General features: G+C 44.5%; 2 protein-coding genes across 4 annotated transcripts; both read right to left on the bottom strand.

The window, feature by feature from the left end:
* Nucleotides 1–32: 32 nt before the first annotated feature.
* On the bottom strand, nucleotides 33–10021 carry raver1 (ribonucleoprotein, PTB-binding 1). 2 transcript variants are annotated; one of them, XM_030089703.1, is made up of 15 exons: nucleotides 9706–10021; nucleotides 8670–8736; nucleotides 6835–7304; nucleotides 5951–6142; nucleotides 5733–5853; nucleotides 5344–5444; nucleotides 4653–4731; nucleotides 4309–4511; nucleotides 4109–4190; nucleotides 3865–4007; nucleotides 3255–3326; nucleotides 3015–3149; nucleotides 2726–2791; nucleotides 567–696; nucleotides 33–450 (listed from the first exon to the last, which is right to left on the bottom strand). In XM_030089703.1, exons 1-15 carry the CDS (start codon nucleotides 9997–9999, stop codon nucleotides 404–406), a joined length of 2202 nt encoding a protein of 733 aa, XP_029945563.1. In that variant the 5' UTR covers nucleotides 10000–10021; the 3' UTR covers nucleotides 33–403. The 2 variants fall into 2 exon arrangements, with proteins under 2 accessions (XP_029945563.1, XP_029945564.1); XM_030089704.1 differs by having other exon boundaries at nucleotides 33–696.
* Nucleotides 10022–12164: 2143 nt separating this feature from the next.
* Nucleotides 12165–21359, bottom strand: tyk2 (tyrosine kinase 2). Of its 2 annotated transcripts, XM_030089701.1 has the most exons (24): nucleotides 21183–21359; nucleotides 20559–20741; nucleotides 20348–20471; nucleotides 20121–20253; nucleotides 19863–20023; nucleotides 18696–19071; nucleotides 18412–18600; nucleotides 17922–18079; nucleotides 17680–17797; nucleotides 17406–17589; nucleotides 17190–17308; nucleotides 16937–17104; nucleotides 16740–16827; nucleotides 16438–16565; nucleotides 15979–16114; nucleotides 15465–15616; nucleotides 15196–15346; nucleotides 15016–15107; nucleotides 14741–14930; nucleotides 14330–14448; nucleotides 13555–13727; nucleotides 13349–13466; nucleotides 13119–13229; nucleotides 12884–13030 (listed from the first exon to the last, which is right to left on the bottom strand). In XM_030089701.1, exons 2-24 carry the CDS (start codon nucleotides 20734–20736, stop codon nucleotides 12884–12886), a joined length of 3513 nt encoding a protein of 1170 aa, XP_029945561.1. In that variant the 5' UTR covers nucleotides 20737–20741; nucleotides 21183–21359. The 2 variants fall into 2 exon arrangements, with proteins under 2 accessions (XP_029945562.1, XP_029945561.1); XM_030089702.1 differs by lacking the exon at nucleotides 21183–21359 and having other exon boundaries at nucleotides 12165–13030; nucleotides 20559–20736.
* Between the last annotated feature and the right edge of the window lie 3270 nt (nucleotides 21360–24629).

Genomic DNA, 24629 nt, shown 5'->3' on the forward strand with positions numbered 1-24629 from the left:
AAAAAAAAAAAGGAAAAAGAAAAAGTGGGGCCTCTCAAATTGAGCCTGTTTTTAAATACGATGAGAATCTTTTGGCCTGGAGGAACGGACAGCACACTTTCTGGAGATGCGCCGAAACACCACACTCTACACAGGAATTTTAAAATGCTTTAAAAGACCTCATTTGCTAGATAACCATTTTTTTCCGAGGTGCACATGTTCTTCAACAGGAAATTAAGTCCATTTTTTTAAAAAAAGAGGAAAATAAAAACTTAAATTACACAACACGTTAAATTCATATATGCATATATACACACACACACACACACAAAAGGAAAAAAATAAAACAACCACCAAGAATTCCCTTCGAGTGTCACAACTGTCCAGGCAGCGACAGAGCGCGCTCCTCAGCGCCCTCCAGGGGTCACTCACAGGAGCACACGGCGGGGGACAAGTCCGAGGGCCACCACGCTGTAAAGTTGATGGGAGGGACAATGGGAGGAGATGCCACAGTGTCCTGGCTGTTGAATGGCTACTCGTACGGCAAGAGGCACGCAGCGGCGGCGGCGTTCAGAATATGCGCTTACGCTTCAGGTAGGAGTCTGCGTAATGGCCGCCCAGGCCCTGGGAGTGCTGGCCCACGTAGCCGCCCTCGGGGCTGGGCTCGGGAGACGGGATGAGGCGGGAGAACGCCCGCTTCTGGCTGCCGATGGGAGTCTGCCATGTGGAAAGAGAGAGAGAGAGAGAAACGTCTGTTTTCCATCTTTAAGTAAAACCAATATCTGTAAATAAGGGAAACATATTAACTGGATCTGTTAACGGGCCGTCTTTAAATCTCCTCGACGCTCGGCGCAGTCTCTATTGCTTGGATTTATTTTGAGAAGCTCGGTTTTGGAGCTGGCGCTCGACAACCAGATCGATTGATTCAAACAAACAAACGTGGAACGGAGTGAGATGAAGGCCTTTCAAAGCACGAGTGATGTTCCTGGACATGAGAGAGAGAGAATCAGACTGAAACTCTGTTTACCTGCAAACGGTTCAATCTGAATTTACTTATGGAGAAAAGCAACTTAAAAGCAGACAGCTCTCTGATAAATAAGCTGCATGCAGAATGTATGAGAGAGATACATTATTTTATCATCAGTGATTATTCCTGCAGTTCTCATTTTTGAAACGTGACCTTTAATTTGTAAACAATTTCTTTTGTTTGGTGCTTTTAAATAAAATGGATTATTTTAATAAGCCTAAAGTAACTAAACAGCAGAGTAATTATTCCTCTTTCCCCCCGAAACGCCTTTGCATCCATCACAATGTATTAAAAATTCATCAGTGCAGGTTTGATTTGATCGACCCCCGGTGCAACGCATGAAAACTCTACATTTTAGCTCACCCACTAAATCGGTTGCAAAACCAACACAAGCCACTTGAAAACAACACGTGGAAGGATTTTTAATCAACTCCAAGAGCATAGATGGTGAAAACGCCAGCATGAGGTTCCCACATGCACCGCTGCACATTCATTGTGAGGAAATACATGAAAGTTACGCTGCAGAACTCGTGCCGATCAACAGTTGGATGCATGTTCTGCAGCGTAGAACATGCATCCAACTGTTGATCGGCACGAGTTTCGTTTACGTCGGGGGCTAATGGGCATGAAATCAGGGGAGAGGAGAAGAGAAACCCGGCCTCTTATTTTAAATCGGATCCAGATGAGTGAACCACACAGCCAAAATAAACACTCAATGTAATTAATATTTCATCTCTTTGTTAAATAATTGAATTGCTTGCCGTATATTTTGTCGATCTGACAGCAACACGAGCAGGAAGACGAGTGGTCTGGACAGTTTGGCCGACGGTGATGTACAATTTATGCATGAACGCTGAAAAATACATTTAACTCTTGATATTTTGCTAAATAATCTGAAGCATATTGAACATAATAGATTCATAAACCTAATCTTTTGTAAAGAAAAGTAAACACTGGTTTGTTTTAAGGGTTTTTTTTTTCTTTTTTAATTTTCTAAATAAAGTTCAAACAGAACATGTCTTTTTTTTTTACCCCTTTGTAATCTATAGATTACTGTTGCCTTTTTATCTTGTTTAACTGGACAATGTTTATCATATACTCAGTTCAAAACTACTACAAGCATGATCAATATTTCTCTTTATAAGGTGGTTCCTAGTCATATGATTGCAAATCTTTGTTTATTCAAGGACTCCTGTTATCACTTGCCTGTAATATTTATATTATTAAGCTTTTCCACAAAAGGTAAGGGGAAAAAAAAAACCCTGAGAAGCTCCAAGGGTTTGATTGAAAAAAAAAAAAAATTTTAAATAAAAATCGGCTTAATTCCAGAAGAAACAGGAGGGAAGCGAGCCAGTCGATCGTGGCTCGGTTAATCGGGACACAGGACACGGCCTCTGCAGCGTCACCTGATGAGCTGCTAAATGTATCAGTGGAAACGGAGCATCTCCTGCCTTCACTCTGCAGCTGGTGGAGCCGCGGATCGATTCTCTCATGCCCACAACAAAGAAAGAAGCAAATAAATGACCTCTTACTGCAAGACAGTCCTCCACACCTTTAGAAATCTTTCAGAACTGCAAACCTTAGAATAAAGGCTGCATTTTAGCCGAGCCGTTTCAACATACCGTGGCCCAAAATCTATCGTTATTTACCCACTTTGTGAAGTCGCAGAACAACGCGACGTCGCGTTTAAGATCAAACACACAGGAGGCTCCGGCTTACCTTCATGACGTTGCCGAGGCCCGGGGGGTAGTTAGCGGTGTGGCTCACAGGAGGCATTCCCACAGCCTGAGGACAAACGACCATCTCTCAGTGACCTCAGCCTCTTCTGCACAGGCACTCACAGCATCCCATTAATTATTGAGCGCCGGCGTTATTCTCGGATTGCAACCCTAAACTTTTTATGCATTGGTACCTTCATGTTTCTGCACCAACAATTGATCAATAGCTCAAAAGAAAAAAAAACAAACAAAAGACTGCAGTCCAAATCAGCCTGGAGTTCAAGGCTCACCCTGTTCAGCTGGGCAGAAGGTAGGCTCCCGCTACCGGAGGCCTCAGGTCCTGAGCTGAAGTAGGAGGACAGGGGTGGGCTGGGGGGGAGGCTGTACAAGGAAAAGCGCTCGCTGTATTCCGGGTCATGAGACAGCTGTGAAAACAAACAAGTTCACAGCTCGGTTACTTCAGAGCCATTTGGATTTGATTATAGTTAACTGAAATGTGTTCAGCTTGAAACCATCGAGCAAAAGACTACCTGGTGACCAAATCCTGCCAAGAGGCCTGCATCAAGGTTCTCCTGCTGCTCAAACAAGTGGGCCAGGGGGTCCTGAGGAGAGGAACCCATCAAAGGATCATTCATAGGAATGAGTTATACACTGGAGATGTACAGGACCACGACACCCAACTTCATTAAAACCAAGAAAACCCCACCCTCCTGCAAATGACTAATGAGACTTCAGCCATTAGCTGCAGCTACAGGGACCTTAAATAATTTGATTAAAGGTCAGTCCGTTTAAATCTGCATCATGCAGGGGCTTCTGATTAGATTGGCGTGTCTCTATTTGGGATGTGATCCGTCTGTACAAAAACCAATTTAAGTCATCAAGCGATGCTTAACGTCTGCTCGATGTCATGTTAACAAATCAGGAAGGCTTTCAGATAAATCTGAGTGTGTACAAATAAAATAACTGAATGTAGCTAGTATTGGATCTAAAGCTCTGCATCAAAACGTACTTTGAAAAGGTCATAGCAACATTAGAATTGTATGCGAGACCTTTACAGATATATGTTGAACCATGAGGAAGAATCCAAAAAGACTTGGTGATCTTGCAACACCGAGGTCAAAACGCGAACGTCACAGTTACCTGGTGCAGAGAGGCGTGCTCGGGGCTGTAGGAGTCCTGATAGCGCAGGTTGTAGCTGGGCTGAACGCTGTGGTGTGTGTGCTGGTTGGACACGTTGCTCAGTGTGGGCCTCTTTCTGTAGGGGTGAGGTCTGCAGCTTCCTCCTGCAGAGGTGCAGAGAAATCGAGTGGAGGATATATTTACCAAAACACTCGAGCTGGTGCAAACCAAAGTGGAGAGAGAAGAAGAAAAAAAAGAAATCTACCTGAGGGAAAAACATTGTTGACGCTGAGGAAGGCGCCTTGGGGAAGGCTCACATCTTTTTGAGGATCCCCGAGAATGGATACCTGTTTTGTTTTTTTTTGTTTTTTTTAAAAAAGTTATTCCATTGTTATTGCATCTCAACCAGCAGGAAATGTGTAAGTTGAGCTGAGGAGACATTGCGGAAATTAGTTGGCGTCTCACCCCCTGCGCTGCAATGCCATCTGCCCCCAGCAGGCCGCCCATCAGGGGCATGGAGATCCCCGGGAGGGTGGGGGAGGGCGTCTGGGGGAAGCTGCACATTGACGTGGGGGACTCCTGCTCCCTCGCCAGGGTTCTGCCGAGCGGCATTGCCTTCAGCTGGGGCAGGGGATCCGGTTGGAGGCCCAGCCCTGGAACCACTGCACCTAGACCAGCGAGAGGCGGGAGAGCATATGCACAATAACATTCACCTGACTGTGAGGCAGCCGATTTAATTAGTGAGACGTGCAGATGTGTATCAGGTAAGGAGAAGCGGAAAAACATGCTGGAGCCAAGCGATGCCAAACCTTGGGGCAGGTCTCCGAGCAGATGGACTCCCTGCTGGACAGGCAGAGCGGCCAGAGGGTTCTCCCCGATGAGTCCCGCCTGCAGACCAGAGGAGAGAGCAAAGGTCACAGTCACAAGATGGTCACACAGCTCCAGCACGCAAACAGAGAGAGAGAGAGAGAGAGAGAGAGAGAGAGAAAAAAAAGCTTGACTACACAAGAGCACCTAATCAGCACAGAGGTTTACTCACCACATATTTAAAAAAAAAAAAAAAAAAAAAAGGGAAAAAAAACATCTTAACAGGTTTTTGTGTACACTGTTTCGCCTACTACATCACTCAGCAGCACTAAAGAACACCCCACACAAACACACACAAAGCACTTTTCCAGCAGAAGCTTACCCATTCAGGCAGCAACTTCTTTTTTTTTTTTTTTTTTTAATAAATCAACAGGTTCAAAAAGACCGGAATCCATGGAGTGTTACCTCCAGCTCACACAGTCAAACAAACACCATTATCACTCACACAAGGCACTAGAGGGTTTTCTTTATTGTGCAGCACCTGAGCCCAGAGAAGATGATTTCCCAGAAAGGCTTGCTAATGGTAAAGATGAAAAGAACAGAGCGGAGAAGAAGTCTGAATGAGTAGCGGAGGATGGCTGGAGGAGAGGCTCGGCCTGCGAGCTGGAGCGACGTTCGGAACGAGGGCCGTACCTGCTGAGCCTTGGCCTGGTTCTGAAGGAGCAGCTGGAGCAGCGCGGCAGAGAGGGCGGGGTTGGCCAACAGCGGCATGGCGGGGGCCGCCCCAAGCAGACCTTCACATGAGGGGAGGCACAGGTTTCAGAATTAAATCACTGGTAAACATGCCATCACAAGAATTTATCCTTCCCAAGAGAAAATATTCATACTTCTATTTACAGATTGATCAGTGTGCATTGACTTAAAATCAGGCATCTTTTATCAAGATGCATCAAACACATCATAGAAATACTTAAGAGTTTAGAAAAGCCAAATGAAACTTAAGTGTGCTGTTTAAAAAAAGAAGAGACACGGACATGAATAGATAACCAATTCCTCACTAGTGGTGGAAGAAGATCCTTCACCTTGTTTGTGGCCCTGCGACAGCGGGTTGAGCAGCATCTTGAGCGTGGCAGGGTTGTTGAGGCCTGTGAGAATCTGCATAGCCGTGGGATCAGGGAGGAGACCTTTACCTCTGTTCACAGCCTTGGAGACAACAAAGAGGATGAGGATTCAGCGTGAGAGCAGCTGCTAATCAAGTGAATATTCAAGTGCGAAGAGGATATTGATTTGACTTTAATACCATGGTTTGTGCTGCAATCAGAGCGGCCAGCATGCTTCTTCCAGGAGGGCCGGGGGCACAGAAGGACACCCTGATGTGTGTGCCGCCCAGCAGCCTGCCATCTGTGAGCCGCTGAGCGTCCTCAGCCATCTCTGCAGTGGCAAACTCCAACACCGCAAAGCGCCGGAAACTCCCGTCTTGTCCCTGTGCCAACTAGAAAATCAAAGCTGTTATTGGGATGAAACGCTGTTAATAAGGAAAGAAATGTATCAAAATGAGTGCTGGCTAATGTGCCACAATCGAATCGCTTGATTTTTTTTTTTTTTTTTAAACCACTACTGACTGGCTGTACATCCCATTTTATTGTTTCAACAAGTTGCCACATCAGATCCTCTCATTTAACCTCATGACATTCAACATTACAGATGAGCAGTCCTCTCATGGTCCTAAACCATGCTGGTCTTTTTACACAGTATCACCCCTTCCTGTGTGTGTGCTGTGAAAAGACAACACTGTTTCCCCTCATTCCAGAAAGGCCTGCTGAATGACACCACCTGTGGGAGTCAGGTGGTCATCACCATGGAAACCAACATTTGCCCCTGCTATAGAAACTTTGCGTGACCACATGAAAACCGGGGTAAAGGTGAAAGGTGCTGAAAGCTTTAACAGGACTCCAGGTTTATCTCTGCATCACAGCCAGAATAAAAAAAAAACTAAACTACTCGTTCAGGCCCAGTCCTGTAAATTTCATCCACAAGGCAGCATCTAATCTTTCCCAGAATTCTCAGATGTACAGTAACTAGACTGAGCAAAATACCAAACGTGTCCATCGGCAAGTTCCACAGGTGTGTGAGAATGACAGTGGGGATGGTGTGCTCTTCAGAGCGCCGCCGGCAGAAACCGACCTGGCAGAAGACAGGCGGGTGAGTGTCGGCCAGAGCGTTGCGGAGGTCTTGAGCCGTCAGAAGGCTCGGGGGCAGCCGGTCCACGCACAGGCATTTGGAGTGTAGCAGCGGGTACGTGAGGGAGCCCACTTCAGTCCAGTGGACGTACAGCATGCGGGAGCCCAGCTGCTTGGCCAGGAGCTCCGACTTGGCCCTGGCAGCCGAGTCCTTCTTCATGTATTCCACGAAGCCGTAGCCCTTGGAGTGTCCCGTGGAGGCGCTGTAGACCAGGAAGCAGCGCTCCAGGTTGCCAAAGGGCCGCACCAGCTCCTCAAACTGCTGCTGGGTGAACGCACGGGGCAGGTTGGCGATGCAGAGGAGAGAGTCTGTTGGCTGCAGCTGCACAGAGATCTCCCTGTCGCGGAGCAAGTGCTGGTGGTATTCTTTGATGGCACATTGCGCCTGTTCCCCATTAAGCAGTGTCACAAATGCTGAGAAGCAGAAGATACAGGGAGAGAGGCAAACAATTCAGTGCTAAGTGAGTGACATTTGCTCCGTCGGTAATAAGGAAGAGAGGAGCGCATGACGACATTTTCCCTTCAGTGGGTGTGAATAAAAGTTAATGCTGGGAGCACGATGTCAGCGCACCTTTATGTGACAGAGTCTCTCAGATTACAGTGAAAAAGCAGCAGTGACTCACAGGAATCAAATACACTCCTACCCTCACTGAGCTTCTCTTATTACAAAAAAAAAAAAAAAAAAAAAAAAAAAAATCTAAACTTGTGAGATGGAAAGTCACTGGCAATACAACAGTTGACAGACTTTTACACATTGACAAGAGACCTACTGCTACTGTGTGATTCCAAGCCAACATATCATGCTTGGAAGGAGGAAGAGAAGAATTGAAACTGAATGTGATTAGCAGATGAACTGTGCAAGGACAATAAAAAAAAAGATGGTTTGATTTTTTTTTTTTTCTTAAGAGCTTGTTGGCTGTTAAAATCAAAGGATTGTATTTTCCTCCATAACCACTACCTGGGAATCCCTGAATTTGCCATCTGGCTCATGTAATTTTCTGGCCAAATATCACTCAGTGTGTCAATCCATTTTAAAAGTGTGCTGCAAGCTCATTTTTGTTTTTGTTGGTAAGAGCTAGTTCAGTAGCAGTTCCCTCTTCCGTGCATTCAAGCCAGAAGTCAAACATCAATTTCTCCAGACTGAAGACACAACGAGGTTGAAACGACCTCACACAAAGGAGCGACAGCTCCATTTCACAACATAACAGATCAGTATTGTGCTGAAATGACTTAAAAATGCTGACCATCTGGAAGCTTTCACTGAAGGTGCAAATTAAGTTTTGAAGCCAACTGTGCTTCCTGTTTCGCTGAGTGTCTTTATGAGGCAGTTTGGAGAAAGTGGTGACTTGTGCTGAATGTGGACTTGCTTTAGTTGTTTTTATTACTCGCAGTTTGTATGATGAGGAGGAAGATAAAACAATTCAACAGTACATGCAGATGTTCATATTCTCAAAGAAGTTTTTGCTTGGAACATTTCCCAAACATCAAAGCCAACATGCTGAGTAACCCGAGTGAACCCAAAGATAACAGAATCAATACATCAACAGAAATGTTTCTAGAGTCTGTGCTGAACAACTGAATCTTCCAGATTATAACTGAGTACTTCTGGAGATAAAGAGTAAAAGTAGAAGTACTGTTTTATTCTACAGTCATTTGAACACCTGTTTTTCTAGTCTCAGAAGCAAATAGTAATTATCTTTGATGCATTCTTACCCATGTAAAAATTGGAACTACAAAGCAAACCAATGGCTGACATAATGATGAAGCATTTAGACCAACCTGTGCCCTTGTATTTGTCAACGAAGCAGTACTTCAAGTCAAAGCTGCCCAACAGCTCATGGACCTCCTGTAAACAGGAAACAAACATTACTATCCCGACAGCTTTGTGAAAATGAAACCAGAAACTGGAAAGTAGTGGAACTATAATCATGGGTTGAAAAGTTCATAAAAGTGAAGACTTTGAAAAGATATTTTGCTGAGTGTCAATGAACTTATTTCACAAATTAAAGCTAATGTGTCACTTCTACTCATTACACGTCATGACGATGGGAAACGAGCAACAGGTGCACCTGTTGGAATGAGAGGTGAACAGCTCGCTCATTGTTGCGGGAGAAAATTGTTCTGTGCTGCTTTGCCCCATTCACGAGCAAACGGCGAGGCTGTCTAGCATTTTCTGAAACGTTTTGTCCCCACGCCTTCCACCTTTTGTTAGCCTGCAACTCGCATCTCGAACTGCCATCACCGCCCTCCTCCCCCCCGCACACTGAACAATGGTACCGCCCGCAGGCCCACCGCTCTCCACGAGTCAGGCATGTTCCAAAAAAAAAAAAAAAAGTAGCAAAGTGAGCAAATCACTGGCTTTTAGCCACCAACAACAATTCATATCTTGATGGAAATATACTATTACACACCATTATTCAAAATAAAGCTAACATCCAAAGCTTGCAAGCAGATATAACGATGAAATAATTTCATTTAAAGTTTCGAGGGGAGGCCAAACTGCAGGTCATACAGGCCACAGATGACCATTATTGGCAGTTAACTGACCACCTGGCACTCAACTCAAACTACTCAGCTAACTTACTGTAAAGTACTTAAAGCCTCTTCTAGTTAAAGTGAATTTCCACCAACATCTAGAACGTCGCATTTTATTAAAATAGGAAACGTGTCATTAAAATATAAAGTTACCAGGACATTTAAATGGCTAGCAGGCTAACATTGGTAGCATGGCAGGCATATTGGAGAAAGGCTTCCCTTAACCAACAGTGCAATCAATAAGCCAATAATCACATTTAGAGTGTTTTTTAACACAAACCTGGTTGGTCACGTCGGAAGGAAGGTTCTTTATAATGATTTTTCTACGGTTGTAAAACTCCCTGCGAGTTCTCTCCAGGCGGCTTTCGATCTCTTCGGGGCTCAGCGATGCCAGGTCCTCGTCGACCCTTCGCTGACTGTCACGTCCAGAAGCGGCGTCCTCGTCTTCGTCCGGTGTAACTTCGGGAACCGGGCGTTCCCCGGGCGTAACGCGCTCCTGGTCCGTGGCGAGGCCGGGCAGTGTGTCTGTGCTTTCCTCCCTGGCAGCAGTGCTAACAGACACGGTGGCCGCCATCGCTCGGTTTGGTGGAAGTTTCGTCGGTACGGAGAGTGGGGCTGATTTGAGCAGTTTAAACAATACACACATGGCCTCGAGGACGCTTCTCATTGGACGAGAGGAGGACGCAATCTCCATGACTACGACGTAACGGGGGCCGGGGGCGGGGCTAGGACGTGTCCCATTTTCTGCCACTCAAAACCCTGCACGGAAAATGATTCAGACCTCAAAACAATCTCGTTGTGTGTGTTGTGATTTTTGATCCTCCTTGCTGTCATGTTGCCCTTATGTGTGTGTTTTTATATTTATCTAAACAAGACCTGAACATTACAGCATCTTGTTTGTTTTTTGCTGTTTCTGCGTGGTTCATTTTCACACAGTTTCCAGTTTCCAGTCATGATATGTGTATTTCTGCCTGTTGTGATATTCTTTTTTGAGAAATTATCCATCTCCTCTGGACTGTCTCTGTCTGATTTGGCAACAACATGAAGCTAAAATACTACTGGAATGAATTATTTTCAAACTAGAAAGCAAAGAGAATTTCCAGTAAGGTAAGAAGTTTCCTGGAATTCAATTGCATATTTGAATATTTCTGTATAATTGCATGTTAATGTTGCATAGTTTTGTGTTTGGTTTGCTCATTTTAATTTTCATCATAATCATTATTATTAATTAATATTATACAATGCCAACAGAAAATGAGCAGTAGTCATTCAGACCTGATGGCAGAATTTTCCAAATGAAATATCACAAACACATATTTCAAATGTGGCTAAGACTACTGAGTCATATAAGATTTGTGCTTGCTTTGCTTTCCTTCATGAAGGAGCTTTGACTTAATTTCTGTGTATAAATGAAGTCATAAAACCCTTCATTGCAAATGTAGTGTAGTCCTTGAGCTTGGTAGAGTATTGTATTTCTCAGGGTGATTTGAACTGTTATTGCAAGAAGTTTTAAACCTCCTCATTCACTCTGTGAAACCATGCTGGCTAGGTTAATTGGGTTATTTATTTTACCTGAGTGTGAGAATATGTCTGAATATTTGTCTGTCTTGACCCTGCGATGCACAGATCACCTGTGCAGGGTGTTTCACTTCAGCTTGGTCAGTCACGTTTTTAAAAAGCAAGCAGACAGATGAGATAAACATTCATTCATCCAGGCATTACAGTTTGATTAAAAATGTCCTTTGGTTTCAGAATATGTAAAGGCAGTGACTCTTGATTTGATATTTATTTACATTTTTTTCCACCTCATCATTACTTGGAAATGTATTTCTAGGTTATATTTTGGCTGCAAATATCAGATCAGCTCATGACAAGACAAAACAATAAACAAAGAAGGCTTTTTTTTTTGGCACATTTCATGACAACAGGCAGAACTTTATCATTTCAACCGATTACAATTTGAACAAAAAGATCATTATTTCCCCTGCACCACTTAATCAAAACACAGAGAATCCATATACACTATGTTTTTCATGGTTTTGAGTCATGAAAATCTGAAAACCCTTCTAAATTATAATGTTTCATAAGATCAGATATTTCTCCTTTATCAATCTCCAGGCTAAGATATTCAAAAATGCTTCAAAATGTTTCTTTCTATGACATATACATACAAAATAATCAGCCTCTAGATGGTAACTGATGCACTTTCATGTTTAATGAAAAATTAGCTTATCGTGGCAACACTATAAGCCTGTTTGGCAATACTGGCTATGCTCAGTGCTGCATTGCTCACACTGTATTTATCAGTGTTGTCACACATGCTCAGAGCCTGCAGCGGCTCTGCGGTGTTGTCAGTGTAACAGAGGAGCACCTGTCTAAACAGATGCCCTCATTGAATGAGCATCAGAGCTGACTGTGGTCATACACATCTTGATTCTCAACGGACATGTCAAAGTGTTATGTATAACCAGCGTTCGGTCAGATGGCTCTTCAGTCATCTGAATAAATCAGGTGTTGCAGTGGTCGTCAGTTTTGTCACATAGCAAGACAGACGTGGGTTCAATTTCCATCTTCATCAAAGCATTTCATCTGTTAAATGGTTTTTAGAAGATGTAGCAGTAATGCTATTATGTGAAACACAGCAAATAATATTCACAAATATTAAATTTGGTCAAATAACTGTGTGGCTGTTTCAAATTCTTAGAAACCCTCTTAAGCACAGCGTTTGATTCCTCAGTCCAAGGGCCTGTGGGAAATGGTTTATTTTTACTTTATCTGATTTAGTTTACAAAATGCAAGGACAAGTTAACACACTCAAAATTGTACAAAAATAAAACACAATATAAGACAGGCAACCAATATAGAATTTCTTGACACATACAGTGATTATGCAAACACCTACATCTTGCAAAAGAAAAGAAAAAAAAAACAGCTGACATTTAGTGGCTGAGTAAGCACATAATATCCTTACCTGGGATGTTTAGGTTATCAAAGGGAAACCAACTACTGATGTTATCGTTCTGTGACTAATATCACATTTGAAAGGGGTGTGGTGGTGTGTGTGCTTTTATCACAGAAAGCCGTTGGAGATACCCAAATAGAGGAAGGAGGAGTTGCACACCAAGAAACTCAGTATTGAGCAGCGACGGCTCAGCTGGTCGAGTGGCTCGTTCTCCAATGCAATTGTTGGTTGTTTGACTCCCCGCCTTTTCCTGCCCACTCCATGAATCAAAGTGTCCTTGGGCAAGGCACTGGACCCCTAATTGCTCCCAACTGAGGTCGAGCGCTTTGTATGACAGCTGTTACTATCAGTGTGTGTGTGTGTGTGTGTGTGTGTGTGTGTGTGTGTGTGTGTGTGTCTCTAACAGTCTGAAGCGCTATATGAGTGAAGCACGTTCACTTGCCACTGGCTACTCTACAGAAGACATGTCGTCGAGTCAGTTTTCACCGAGTCCTCATCAGCAAATCTGAGACAGCGAGAAGTTTATGCCGGAGAACTGCCATTCGTACTTCTGGCGTATGTCCTGAAACGCCTTGGTCAGGGATTCAAACGTCGGCCGTTTGGCAGGATCTCCACTCCAGCACTGCTCCATGATCGTTTTCACCTGTCGATGGAAAAAAAAAGTAGGTGTGGAGATTCAGGGATGAAAACCAAAAGTGTATTTTTTTTCGTCGTTAATATTCTAATGTTACCTCATGAGGGCATTCGTTTGGACACGGTAATCGCCGGTTTCTCTCCAGCAGTTTTATGAGGACCATCGCGGTCATCTGTACATCCCCCACGTCCATCAATTCATTGTACTTCTACAAAAAAACAAAAAACAAAACAGAGCCTTAAGATGCACTTAAAAGGTGGCGTGCTAATTTTATTCAAATCAATTTTTCATAGTTTAATTTGTGACAGCGGGCCGGTAGCGACGTACTGCTGGAGGGCTGCGGCGAGGCTCGCAGTGAGTCAGGACCTCATAGAGCGTCACTCCAAAGGACCAAATGTCAGAGGAAAAGGAGAATTTGCCCTCCTTCAAGCATTCAATAGCATACCTGCAAAGCGTATCAAGTCAAATTTGGAAGGGGGAAAAGCCACACGACAAGAGACTGGATAACGCGATTTTGTGCAGCGTGAACCGACCAGAAAACCGGGCTGTCTCCATCCTCACGGACACGGTAGTAGATCTCTCCCTCGGGGATGTATTTTGTCAGGCCGAAGTCGCCAATCTTCACCAAGCCGTCATTTTCCACGAGCACGTTGCGGGCAGCTAGATCTCGGTGGACGTATCGCTTTGTGTGCAAGTAGTCCATCCCCTTCAGAAGGGAGGAGAGGCAGACTATGTGAATGCAGTTAAAGTGATTGAAAAATTGACATATTCTGTGAAGTTTCACACTTGTCAGTTTGTATCGTGCATGTGGTAGTATTTAATTTAATTAAAGGCTCAAAAACACTCCAACCAACAAAGATATTTTACGCACATCAAGTCAAGTTTTCATGGCAAGCACATGAGAGATAATTTTAGGAGTTAATTCACAACAAACTGAAAATTCAGTCAAATACAAGTGAATGGCTCAATGTCAAGTGATTTGATCTTAAAATGTCAGCTTGACCTTTTAGTTTATGAAGTTTGGATGTGGTAGTATTCTTTCTACTTTTAACTCAAGGAAAACACAGTCTGGCAACTCTGAAGTTTTCATTCCTGCACGATAAGCAGAAATTTAGAGTTGAAGTCAAGTTAAAGTAACTGAAGTGCAGCCAAGTGACAAACAAACAAATGTCGGGGAAAAAAAGACCCAGTTTGAGAGAAATTGGAATCCTGTCAAAATATCCCTCAAGTAAAACTTTTAATTTGTAGATAATTTAAAAATTTGGGGGTGTAAAAACTTCCTATCAGAGCACAGAACACTTGACTCACCTGACAGATCTGCTGAGCAAACATGAGGCACTGAGGTAAGCCGACTTTCCGTTTGGGAAGGTATTCTCGCAGGCTCCCCAGAGGAAGGTACTCCATTATTAGCTGCACCACTTGTCCTCCTGTCATCGAACAATTCATCAATGCTTTCATCTTCCTTTTTTCATTATTTCGCGAACGGGCCGCCGGCCCTGCTCAGCATGCCGGCCGCCGAGAGCTCAAAATATTGACATGCAGTGGAAGCAGCGGTGCACTTCCAATCGATTTCCGATGTTTACAGAGTGAACAGCGGGGACGCGATCGATTCCCCGAATAATCAACTGAGCACTGGTTTAAGAGGCACTGAGCAAGCACACCTCTGCACAGGCCGGCGCTGCATGTGAAACATGTTAAAGCAAACAGCCGCCGACTCACCCAGCTCAGTGCAGCAACCCTTGTACTTGACAATGTTGCTGTGATCGAGCGACTTCAAGATCTCGATCTCTTTAATCCAGCCGTCCAGCACGTGGCCGCTCTCTTGCTTCAGAGCCTTCACTGCCACGCGCTCGCCCGTCCCATCGTTGGCGGGGTCGTACAGGTACAGCGTCACCTTCCCGAAGTGTCCCTGTTGAAGCGACGAGAGGCAGGATGACTTTAGGCACGAAGGAGAAGAAAAAAAGCTGACATGAATGCAGAATTCAAATCCCCACCTCTCCCAAGACCCGCATCATTTTCAGGTGGCGTTTATGGAAAACGTTGGGATCTATGATTGGAAGAGTTTCACTGGTGGAAAAATCAGGGTCTGCAAAAAGCAAAATCTATTAAATGAATGCAACAAAACAGTAACAAAAAAACAACAAAAAGGTGAAAAGAGAACAGTGAACACCGACCTTTAATCATGATTTCTGTGAGTTCTCTGAGCACAGTGAGGAACGACGGCCTGTTCTCCGGCTCGTAGGTCAAACACATGCTGATGAACCGGGCCAGCTCCTGGGAGGACGGCTCGGGCAAACGGCCCTTTCGCTGATAAAAGCGCTCTTTCTGTTTGGGGGTGAAAAAAAGGTTGCGGCGTCACAATCGGAGGTCGGGAGGATAATACGGGCAACGTGAAGCTTTCAGCCGGCGGAAGAAAAGTAAAGGTCAAACAGCTGTGGCCTGCCTCGGACAATGTGCTGCCGCTCATGGGGAGATTGCCGTTGTTGCAGATTTCGAGCAGCGTGACGCCGAAGCTCCACTGGTCAGCGGCGTTGCCGATGGGAGCGCCGCTGTCCACACACTCGGGGGCAATCCACGGGATCCGCTCCAGACGCTCTGCAAGGCCAGGACAGCAATCGTTCAGCAAGTAGAAGCTTTAGATTTACAGACAGTTAAAAGTGTCCTTTCTTCTTGCTTCACTCTTCTAAACGGCAACGAGTGTGCTTTAAAATTACACTTCCGGAGTGGTTCTTTCACTTTGGTCAGCTTCAAATGGCAGTTGATGAGCAGAGCTCCAACGCGGCCGGAAACAAGATAAGCAGGAAGTGGTCTGGACTGACGTTCCTTTTTCTAAAATCTGATCAAAATGACGCCGAAGAGGATGTCAGATGAAGAACACGAGCAGCTGTCTGAGGCCAGAGGCTCTGAAAGGGGAAGCCGGCTCAGTGTTCATGACAGAGAAGGTTTCTGGTACGGACCTTCCCGTGAAAGGACGTTCAAGGCGATCCCCGGGTCGCTCAGCTTGATGAAAGGAGTCGTGTCCTGCTCCAGACCGCGTCTCGCCACCAGAATGTTGTTTGCGCAGACGTTGCCATGAACCAGACGCTTGGTCTCCTGGAACAGTGACACACGGCACAGAGGCTGACGGAACAGAAAACCGATCCAAAAATAATAATCTTTGCTCAATAGATCAGACTTTAAATTCGGCGTACTGATAAAAAAAAAAAAAAAAACAGCACTGCGTTTCCTTTTCTACAAAATGTTCCACTGGCTTACAGCCGCTAATAAGTCTCAGGACGATGGTATCTAGGAATAAATTGCACAACACTTGTAAAACTTTCACCACCTCGACCTCTTGCTTAACTGGGTGATTATTGTAGTGAATTGCTTTCATTTAGAATCCGTCTCACGATAAATAAAGCCCAGTTTAGACTCACAAGGTAATTGAGGGCGCTGGCCAGCTGCTTTGCCACGATGAATTTCCACCGGGGAGTCACAGCCGTCCTCTCTTTGCGCAGGAAAACGTCTAAAGATCCGAACTCCACGTACTCCTCCACCATGATGTCTGTGGAGGCAGGGACGGCGTACTATTTCAGGCTATTTCAGACACTATACACCTGAGTCTTAGATTTGACTGTAAACATTGATAATGTGCAGAAAAAAAAGGGGAAATGGCACACGAGGAAGTCAGCAAAAGGAGAAGTGCACCGGTGAGACCGAACGCCGCACTCGCTCTTACTTTCCAATCCTTTGACAGACACGCCGTGAATAAACACCAGGTGGCTGTGGGATACTTGGCTCATGAGACTTGCGGTTTCAAAGAATGCCTTTAGAAAAACAGAGGGAAAAAAAAAAAATCAATAAGAACAAATAATGAGGGGAGTGATATTAATTTCAGTTCTGCTGAATCACTCGTGCAGAGATCACATGGCTTACTAGAGCAATGTCTTTATGGCTCTGGTCTAGGATCTTGAGAACCACTCGGATGCCTCTGCGATCGGCGTGGTTGTTGTTGAACTCGTCGTCGTCGTCGTCTCCTCCTCCCCGCACGAGCAGCCGACCCGAGTAGATGTTGGTTCTGGTGCCGCGACCCAGATGCCTCTCCTGCACATGAACACAGCGTTTGTTTTTTTTTCTCCCACGGGCGTCAGCGACGGGCCGAAGGACATTTAGCGCCGCGAGTCGTCACCTGTATGATCTCTTTGTCCTTGATCTGGTGGAAGCGCAGCTGGGTGAAGTTCAGGGAGAAGGATTTCCTCTGAACGCAGTGTTCGACACCTTGCCTCTTCACAAGCAGGTTGGATAGCTCTAAACGACGCAACACCAAAAAAAAAGAAAAAGAAAAACACTGTCAGTACAGAACCATCTCAAATATACTGGAAGGCTCTCACAAATAAACACGGACCTCCTTGTCTTGGCGCGCAGCATTTTTTGACAGTGAAGCTGTCTGAACCAGACTTGAGGATGAAGGTCTTGAGGCTTTCTGTGAGCTCCTTCATGCCGGAGAATTCTCGGTCCCAGCCCTCCAGACTGAACACCGAACCCTTGTGCTGAATACGGAACTGCTTGTGGCTCGGCGTGGGACCGTTCTGCGTAGCAAAACACACGCAGGAACTGAACATTTTTCTCCATAACTGCACTGCAATACTTCTCAGGGAAGAGCGTGGGTGTTGACTCACCTCATTCTTGTTCAGCACAGCTAGGATGATGCGGCGATAGTCAACAGCACTCCAGCGAACGAGGAAGGCTCCCTCCTCTGCTGCCTCCTTTTTCAGCTTGAGCAGCACAAAATCATCACTGGAAACGCACCAGAAGTATGATATAACATACTGTGTTGCATTGCATCCTGCTGGAGTCTGAATATATAAGAGCAAAAAAGGAATAATATATATATATATAAAAAAAAAAAAAAATCACTTACTGCAAAGGCCCATGCAGTAGATTTGCTTCACTCAGCACTACCCTTGGGGGAGCCACTTCACGACAAAGATAGTGGTGGGCGTCTGCAGTCAGTCGGTAGTATCCATCTAGGAGGGAGATGAAGGAACGGGCCTCCTGGCTGGAGTTCATTTGAACCTCCTACAGACGTGCACAGAAACAACCACTAGCTTACAATCAAGAGCTCCCACCTACAGCCACATGCGCGCTCGAAACATAATGAAATGCCCAAAGCCAATCCGAGAGCACCAGAGCTCTTATCGTCACGCGCGCATAAAGACACGACGAATGTCACAAAATAGACACGCGTACATGCGCTGCAGTCTATTCGACTTCAAAGACTGAACAAACAATCTGATCAATAGGAAGACTAATGTATACCATATCAATTGGACTAATGCACCGCAAGCACATTCACCAATCAAATTAATGTATTGCAGCTTTTACATTAAGTGATAAACAAGTGCTCTCACCATGCACCGATTGTCCAGAGTGCTAATGTGCACATTAGCTTCGGTAATGGCTATGTGAGTTATTTCTGGGAAATCGCAAAAGAGAGTCCATTTGTTGGGAGTGTCAGCGTTCTGAGAGCCGGCCTGCTGCTGCTTGGTTTTCTTCGTGTAGTTCAGGTAGTCGTTCCTGAGGTAAGGATTGTCCTGGGCCTTGGTAGAGAAAGAGTGAACACAAATGTCACATTAGCAAAAGTCCACAACGTGATAGAAGTCCAGGAGGGCCTTAAAACGGCCGTCTAGCCAACCTTCTGAGCCGTCGCCTTCCTCCACTGGATCCCCTTGGGGCCAGACACCATTATCTCATGTGTGGCCGGAGCGCCGAAGTAGTCCTTGGAGACGCCCTGGGCGCGCGCCGTGTTGGGGTAGGAGCTGCTGTCGCCGTCCTCTCGCAGCTCCAGGTGAGCCACGGGGAAAGTCTCTGTGCCGAAGCATGGGGCCAAGTGTTCCAGAGTGAAGATGTACTTGTATATGATCTCCTGGGCGCTCAGCCGGCCTTTATCCACCGTTTGCTGCTGGAAGCAGCGCACAAAGTCTGCAAACACCCGCCGGATCCTGATTTTAGTCAGGAAGTTGTCTTTGGAAATATGCTTTGCAAAAGACTTGGGAATGCAGCGCAGGAAGCTGGAAAAGAGAAACGTATATATGGGAAGTCAGTGAGATTAAAAGCATTCATTTTATGAAGGATGAATTTAGAGACCATAGTGGCAATTTAACTGTAAATTTGCAGTTACAGAAACTGCTCTTCTTAACCACTGAGCCATTTACTAGCACAAAAAAAAAATCTGATCTTATCTCAAGTGTTCAGATTATTCAAACGATCTTGTAAACAACAGAATGTAATTCACTTTATGAGGGACCAGCAGTTACGTGATAAAGCCCAAATACTGCAATGAGTATGTTCAAATATACCCATTCCCTCTCCATTGTGTGTGTAAAAAAAGAAAAAAACATAAAATACCAGATAATAAATCTTCAACACAGCAAACCTACAGATAGGCGGGGAAGTGTTCGAAAAGACAAGAACAGATGTTCTGAACATAACAGGAAGTGTGAGTCTTATATCACTACATAAACACACACACACACACACGGAAAGAAGTTGCAGCAATGACATGAAACCTGGAAACCTGTTTTGTCAACTGCTACATTCCTGGAATGTAGGCAAAATTGCTTCAGAAGTGATTATTAGAAACTTCTGACTTCGAGGAAAAGGGCTCGGTGAATCATGATATGTACACGAGTCGGACAAACAGAAGGGCCCTGTCGCTCCCTGACGCTCCATCCCCAATACGTCAAGTTAGAGAAAAAGCATGGATTTTCTTCTTTTTTTTTTTAAACCATCAACAAGCAGCACATTAGAAAATATAGCTGCAAAAAAAATGATTGTTTCAACAGACTACCAAAGAATTTACCTGACTTTTGCCGCCACATCTTGTAAAGTAGACTCGGTTTCTAACGCCTGGTGCGTGAGCTGAAGTACCGCCATCCCCAAGCACTCGTTTTTAAATCGACTTACTTCCTCTTCTGACTGCATATCTTCTATCTGCACTTCATTCACAAATTCATATTTTGCCTGGTTGGAACACAGAGGAGACAGAGAGGTTGGAGGATCTATCACGGCGTTTCAGGTAAAACACACACAAATCAAGACCTTGATGTTCAACACAAACCTGGGAAAACAAATACTCCAGAGAGGAAATTTCAAGCAGAAGGGGACCCCTCTGGTTTGTCCCGGATTTGTGTGCATAGCGGCAAACAGTTGGCTCCGTCTTATTCATTCCGTGCCAATTCCGAAAGTAAAACCTGGATGAAGGGAAACCAGACAGGCCACATGAGCATTCCTGCTACTTTTCATCTTGTCCCCCTCGTAGGGGCGTTGAAACAAAGTCAGACTCGCCTCATGCAGAAGTGAAGCACAAGGCTGGAGTTCTCCTCGGGACTGAAAACGTGGTTTGGACTGTACCAGCAGCGCGTCAGCGGGTTGTACAGCGCAAACAGCACATAGCACAGAGGGGTGATCCCTGAGAAAGGAAAAGGAGGAAGTTAAAACACGTCACAACACAGAAATTAGCTTTCATGTTCAATCCTGTGCATGCAGTCGTTCTCACCAACAGCCTCTGCAGCAGAGATGCACAGCTCCTCGGCCGTGACCTTCCCCGAGCTGTGGGACAGGTACCTCTCCCCTTCTTTGGTCCAGAACAGGCGGACGTGGATGCCCTGACCCTGGGGAGGCTCGCTGCCGCCCGGAGACGAGGCTCCAGGCTTGGATCGGCCTCTTCTAGACATGATCTCTGACATGGGAGACAAGCGTGAACATCTGGGGCTGACTGGACCACGTCCGCATTACAGACGTCATTACAGTCAAGACGTAAACTGAGTCACTTCAAAACAACATTTAGAGATTCACTGAATCTAAGATTATTGTTTATTTTATCACTGTTGATAACTGTAGAAGAGTAAGTCAGTTTAGAAATTATTTTAAAACAAAAATGAAAATAAAACCGATGATCGTACAGTGTAATAAATGAGGCGGTGGCATGAATATGCCACTTCCGGAAGAGGCAGATTTCAGAACTTATTGTTTACCTGTCACCACCGCAGAGCTGCGATAGTTTTAATTTTAATACACAACGAGCGGCCCAAACACACGACAACGTCCCCGATCCCCGGGGAAATAAACAAGACCAACATGCGTGAACTTGGAGAGACCCGCGTTAAAAGGGTCGTCTTACCTTCAAAAGACGAGTTTTTCCAGGCTGAACGGATCTGAGGCGGTGAAACGAAGCGAGGCGACAGCAGAGCTACATTCTGGATCCGGCCGGCGTGTTTCCCCCACGCCGCCCACTCGCTCGCTATCTGGAGAGGGACGTGTGTGTGCAGGGACACACGGACGGCCGCTTCCCGAAACACACATGACCACTCCCTCTGCCCTTAGCCGACGGGAGCGCGCACGCCGCCAGGCAGGCGCGCACGCACGTCGGAAACACGTCTCGTTTAAATGAATATTTTTGGAAGTATATTTATGGCTTTTTTACTGTAGTATTTTGCTGATATACTTGTACATACATATATATATATATATATATATATATATATATATATATATATATATATATATATATATATATATATATATATATATATATGCTTCTCTATTGTAAATTTAATACAAAGTTTTCGTCTGTATTGTTGTAGTGAATTATTTTAGTCATTTATCAGACAAAATTCATGTTTTAGAATTACAGTGAACAAAAATATATATATACATTTTCCATTGCAATATCATTGCACACTGCATATGTTGATTACAGCATGCGCATGTGTATCGGCACAGCCGTACAGAAGATGGTTGGATGGGTACAAACCAGATAAACACACACACAGGGAGAACATGGAAACTCCAGATAGATCAACCCCCATCCAGACTAGAACCCGTGACTTTGTTGCTACAGGGAACGAGTGCTAACCACCATACTGTTTATCTGAAAGACTGATTTTTCATTATGATTTTTAAGTGTAGAGGGTAGGCATAAAACCTAATCCACTTTCTAGTTCCCTTTATATTTTTTTATTTTATTTTTTACTATCTTCAGAACCACTTTTCCAGTTCAGGGCACATCCTGGATGGATCACCAGTTCATCACAGAATAAACACAAATGGTGAGAGGACACTGGACTACTTGGATTAAACTCACACACACTCCAAAAAGAAAGTCCCTACAAACTTCCTGCTGTGTGTGTTGGTGACTACCCTGTTACGCAGTCCCAGTTCCTGTCTGGCAAATCCCACTTTCTTTTTTTTTTATCCCCCATTCTAGTTTTGAAAGACGCGAGTTTCAACCTGTCCACGCCCTGCCTTCACCATACTCAGCCTGGATTGCCTGCAGCCTCTAACAATGATACATGAAGCAGTTTCGAAAATGGGAAATTCCAAGGAACAAGAAGAAAGTTGAGTAACAGTGGTGCGTTGTCTGTACATACACTACATAAGTGACCAATGCATTTGCTTCAGTATTGTATGCAAGGTTATGAGTCAACACTGACAAAGTTCTGGCTCTAGTCCAGCGTCCACTTTCGACCTCAGACTTCTGACATGGTTGGATGCAACGCTGCACGATAATGACAATATGAGCAGGGGTTTTGTCTGGACACTTGTGTTTCCTCCTAACACATGCTTATTAGGAGAACTGATGACTCTAAATTGCGTGTGAGATGGAGTGGGTGTGTGAGTGTCCGTGGGTTCCTCTGGTTTCGCTCTGTAATGGACTTGTGGCGAGTAGAAGATGCACTCTGCCTTTCACCAGAGTCAGCTTCAGTTGGCTGGAGAAGATTAATGGTGAATATGAGAGGCTGACATATTAGGGTGTGGAGATGTCATTGGATGCTTGAAAAAGTTGATAAATGGGAATTTAAATTTAAAAAAAAAAACGCCTTTAAAGGCCAACAATAAAACTTGATTATAATCGAGCATATTTTCATAAAAAGGAACTGACTTGACCTTTTTAGTTGGATGTGTTGAGCACAGCTGAAGTCCCAAAAATCAAACCGAACCACTAGCACGGTGCTTAGTTTGGTTTTGAACTGGAAAGACAATGTTCAAGCTACTGCTCTGTTATCACAGGAGTGATAAACTGAGGTTGGCAGGTCTGTCCCCGAGGCTGGTGACCATCTTCTGTTCGTAATGAACTGATCATGTCTTCATGACACGAACCACTGGGACACACACACGCAGATTTTCAGAGTGCCCTCCAAACCACATGTCTCTTTCTCTCTCACTCACAGCTGTTTAACCCAAATTCCTAAAATGGGAAATTGACTTTACTTACATAACTGTTTACTGCTTAAGCAGTCTAAATGACCAGTCCCATAAACCTATTCACACACAGACACACACACACACACCACTCACAACAGCTGCCAAGCTATCTTGCCTATATAAGACTCTGGCACACGAACAGGCAGAAAGGGAGATCAAACCAACAACCCTGAGTTCGGAAGTTAATCCGCTTTCCCATCCAAACCATAGCTACTTGTCAATGATTGAATTTTCTTTTGAATAATGATTCTGATGTTTCAGTGTGAGACTTTAATCTTTTATTTTTTTTCATTTCATCAGTGTTGCTGCTGCTCCTGTAAGAACAGGACTTGTGTTTGGACATGACTGATGGAAATATCTTGTTGGAATATATTGTGATTGTATTTTTAAGGCTTACTCATCAACCTGATACAGACTGAAGAACGCACATATAACAAAGTGCACTTCAATGACATCTTATTAATCACACTGCTGTGACCCTCAGGAATTTTTGAGCTGCTGTCTTGTATACTTTCAGAACCAGAAAACACTTTAGTAGGCTGCCATTATTCCTAACTGTAATATTTCATGATACATGACTCATATACTCGAGATGAAAACGGTTTTAACGTTGCAGAGATAATATTTGAAGGGCCGATGACTCACGTGGCAGCTCGAAAACCACCATTCGAACATTTCATCACATTCAATCATATATTGATTTTTTAGGAAGGGTGAGGAACTGTTTAAAAAACACACACACACACACACACACACACACACACACACACACACACACACACACACACACACGCGCAGTCTCGTATTTCTATCCTCGTGGGGACCTTCCATTGACTCCCATTCATGTCTAGCCCCTAACCCTGACCCTTACCCTAACCCACACCACAACAAAGCCTAACCCTAAAGAAATGTTTTTGCACTTTTACTTTTTTCAGTAACAACAACATGGTCAAGAAAACACTGTTTCTCCTACTTAGGACCGGAAAAAGGTCCCCACAAGGCACGTCGTTCCACGTTTTGCTATCCTTGTGGGGACATTTGGCCCCAACAAGGATAGAAATACGAGAACACACACACACACACACACACACACACACACACACACAAGCACAGCTGTCTTGTTTTGTGGGCATATGTTCCATCACTAGGTGTCACAATTTTATCGTTTTGAAAACGTTCTTGTTTCATTTTATTCTCAACCTGAAGATCTCTCAGAAGCCTACAAATAATGTGAACTCCTGTGTCACTGTTGCCTTTTTTACATTCCTTGTAATGAAACAGTACTTCAGGGAGAGAACAAAAAGCATTTTAACAGTTTCTAAGCTGCTGTTTAAGCTTTTCATCCAAGTGATTTGTGCTCATT

Source organism: Salarias fasciatus, chromosome 4, assembly GCF_902148845.1.
Source record: "Salarias fasciatus chromosome 4, fSalaFa1.1, whole genome shotgun sequence".
Classification (NCBI taxonomy): domain Eukaryota; kingdom Metazoa; phylum Chordata; class Actinopteri; order Blenniiformes; family Blenniidae; genus Salarias; species Salarias fasciatus.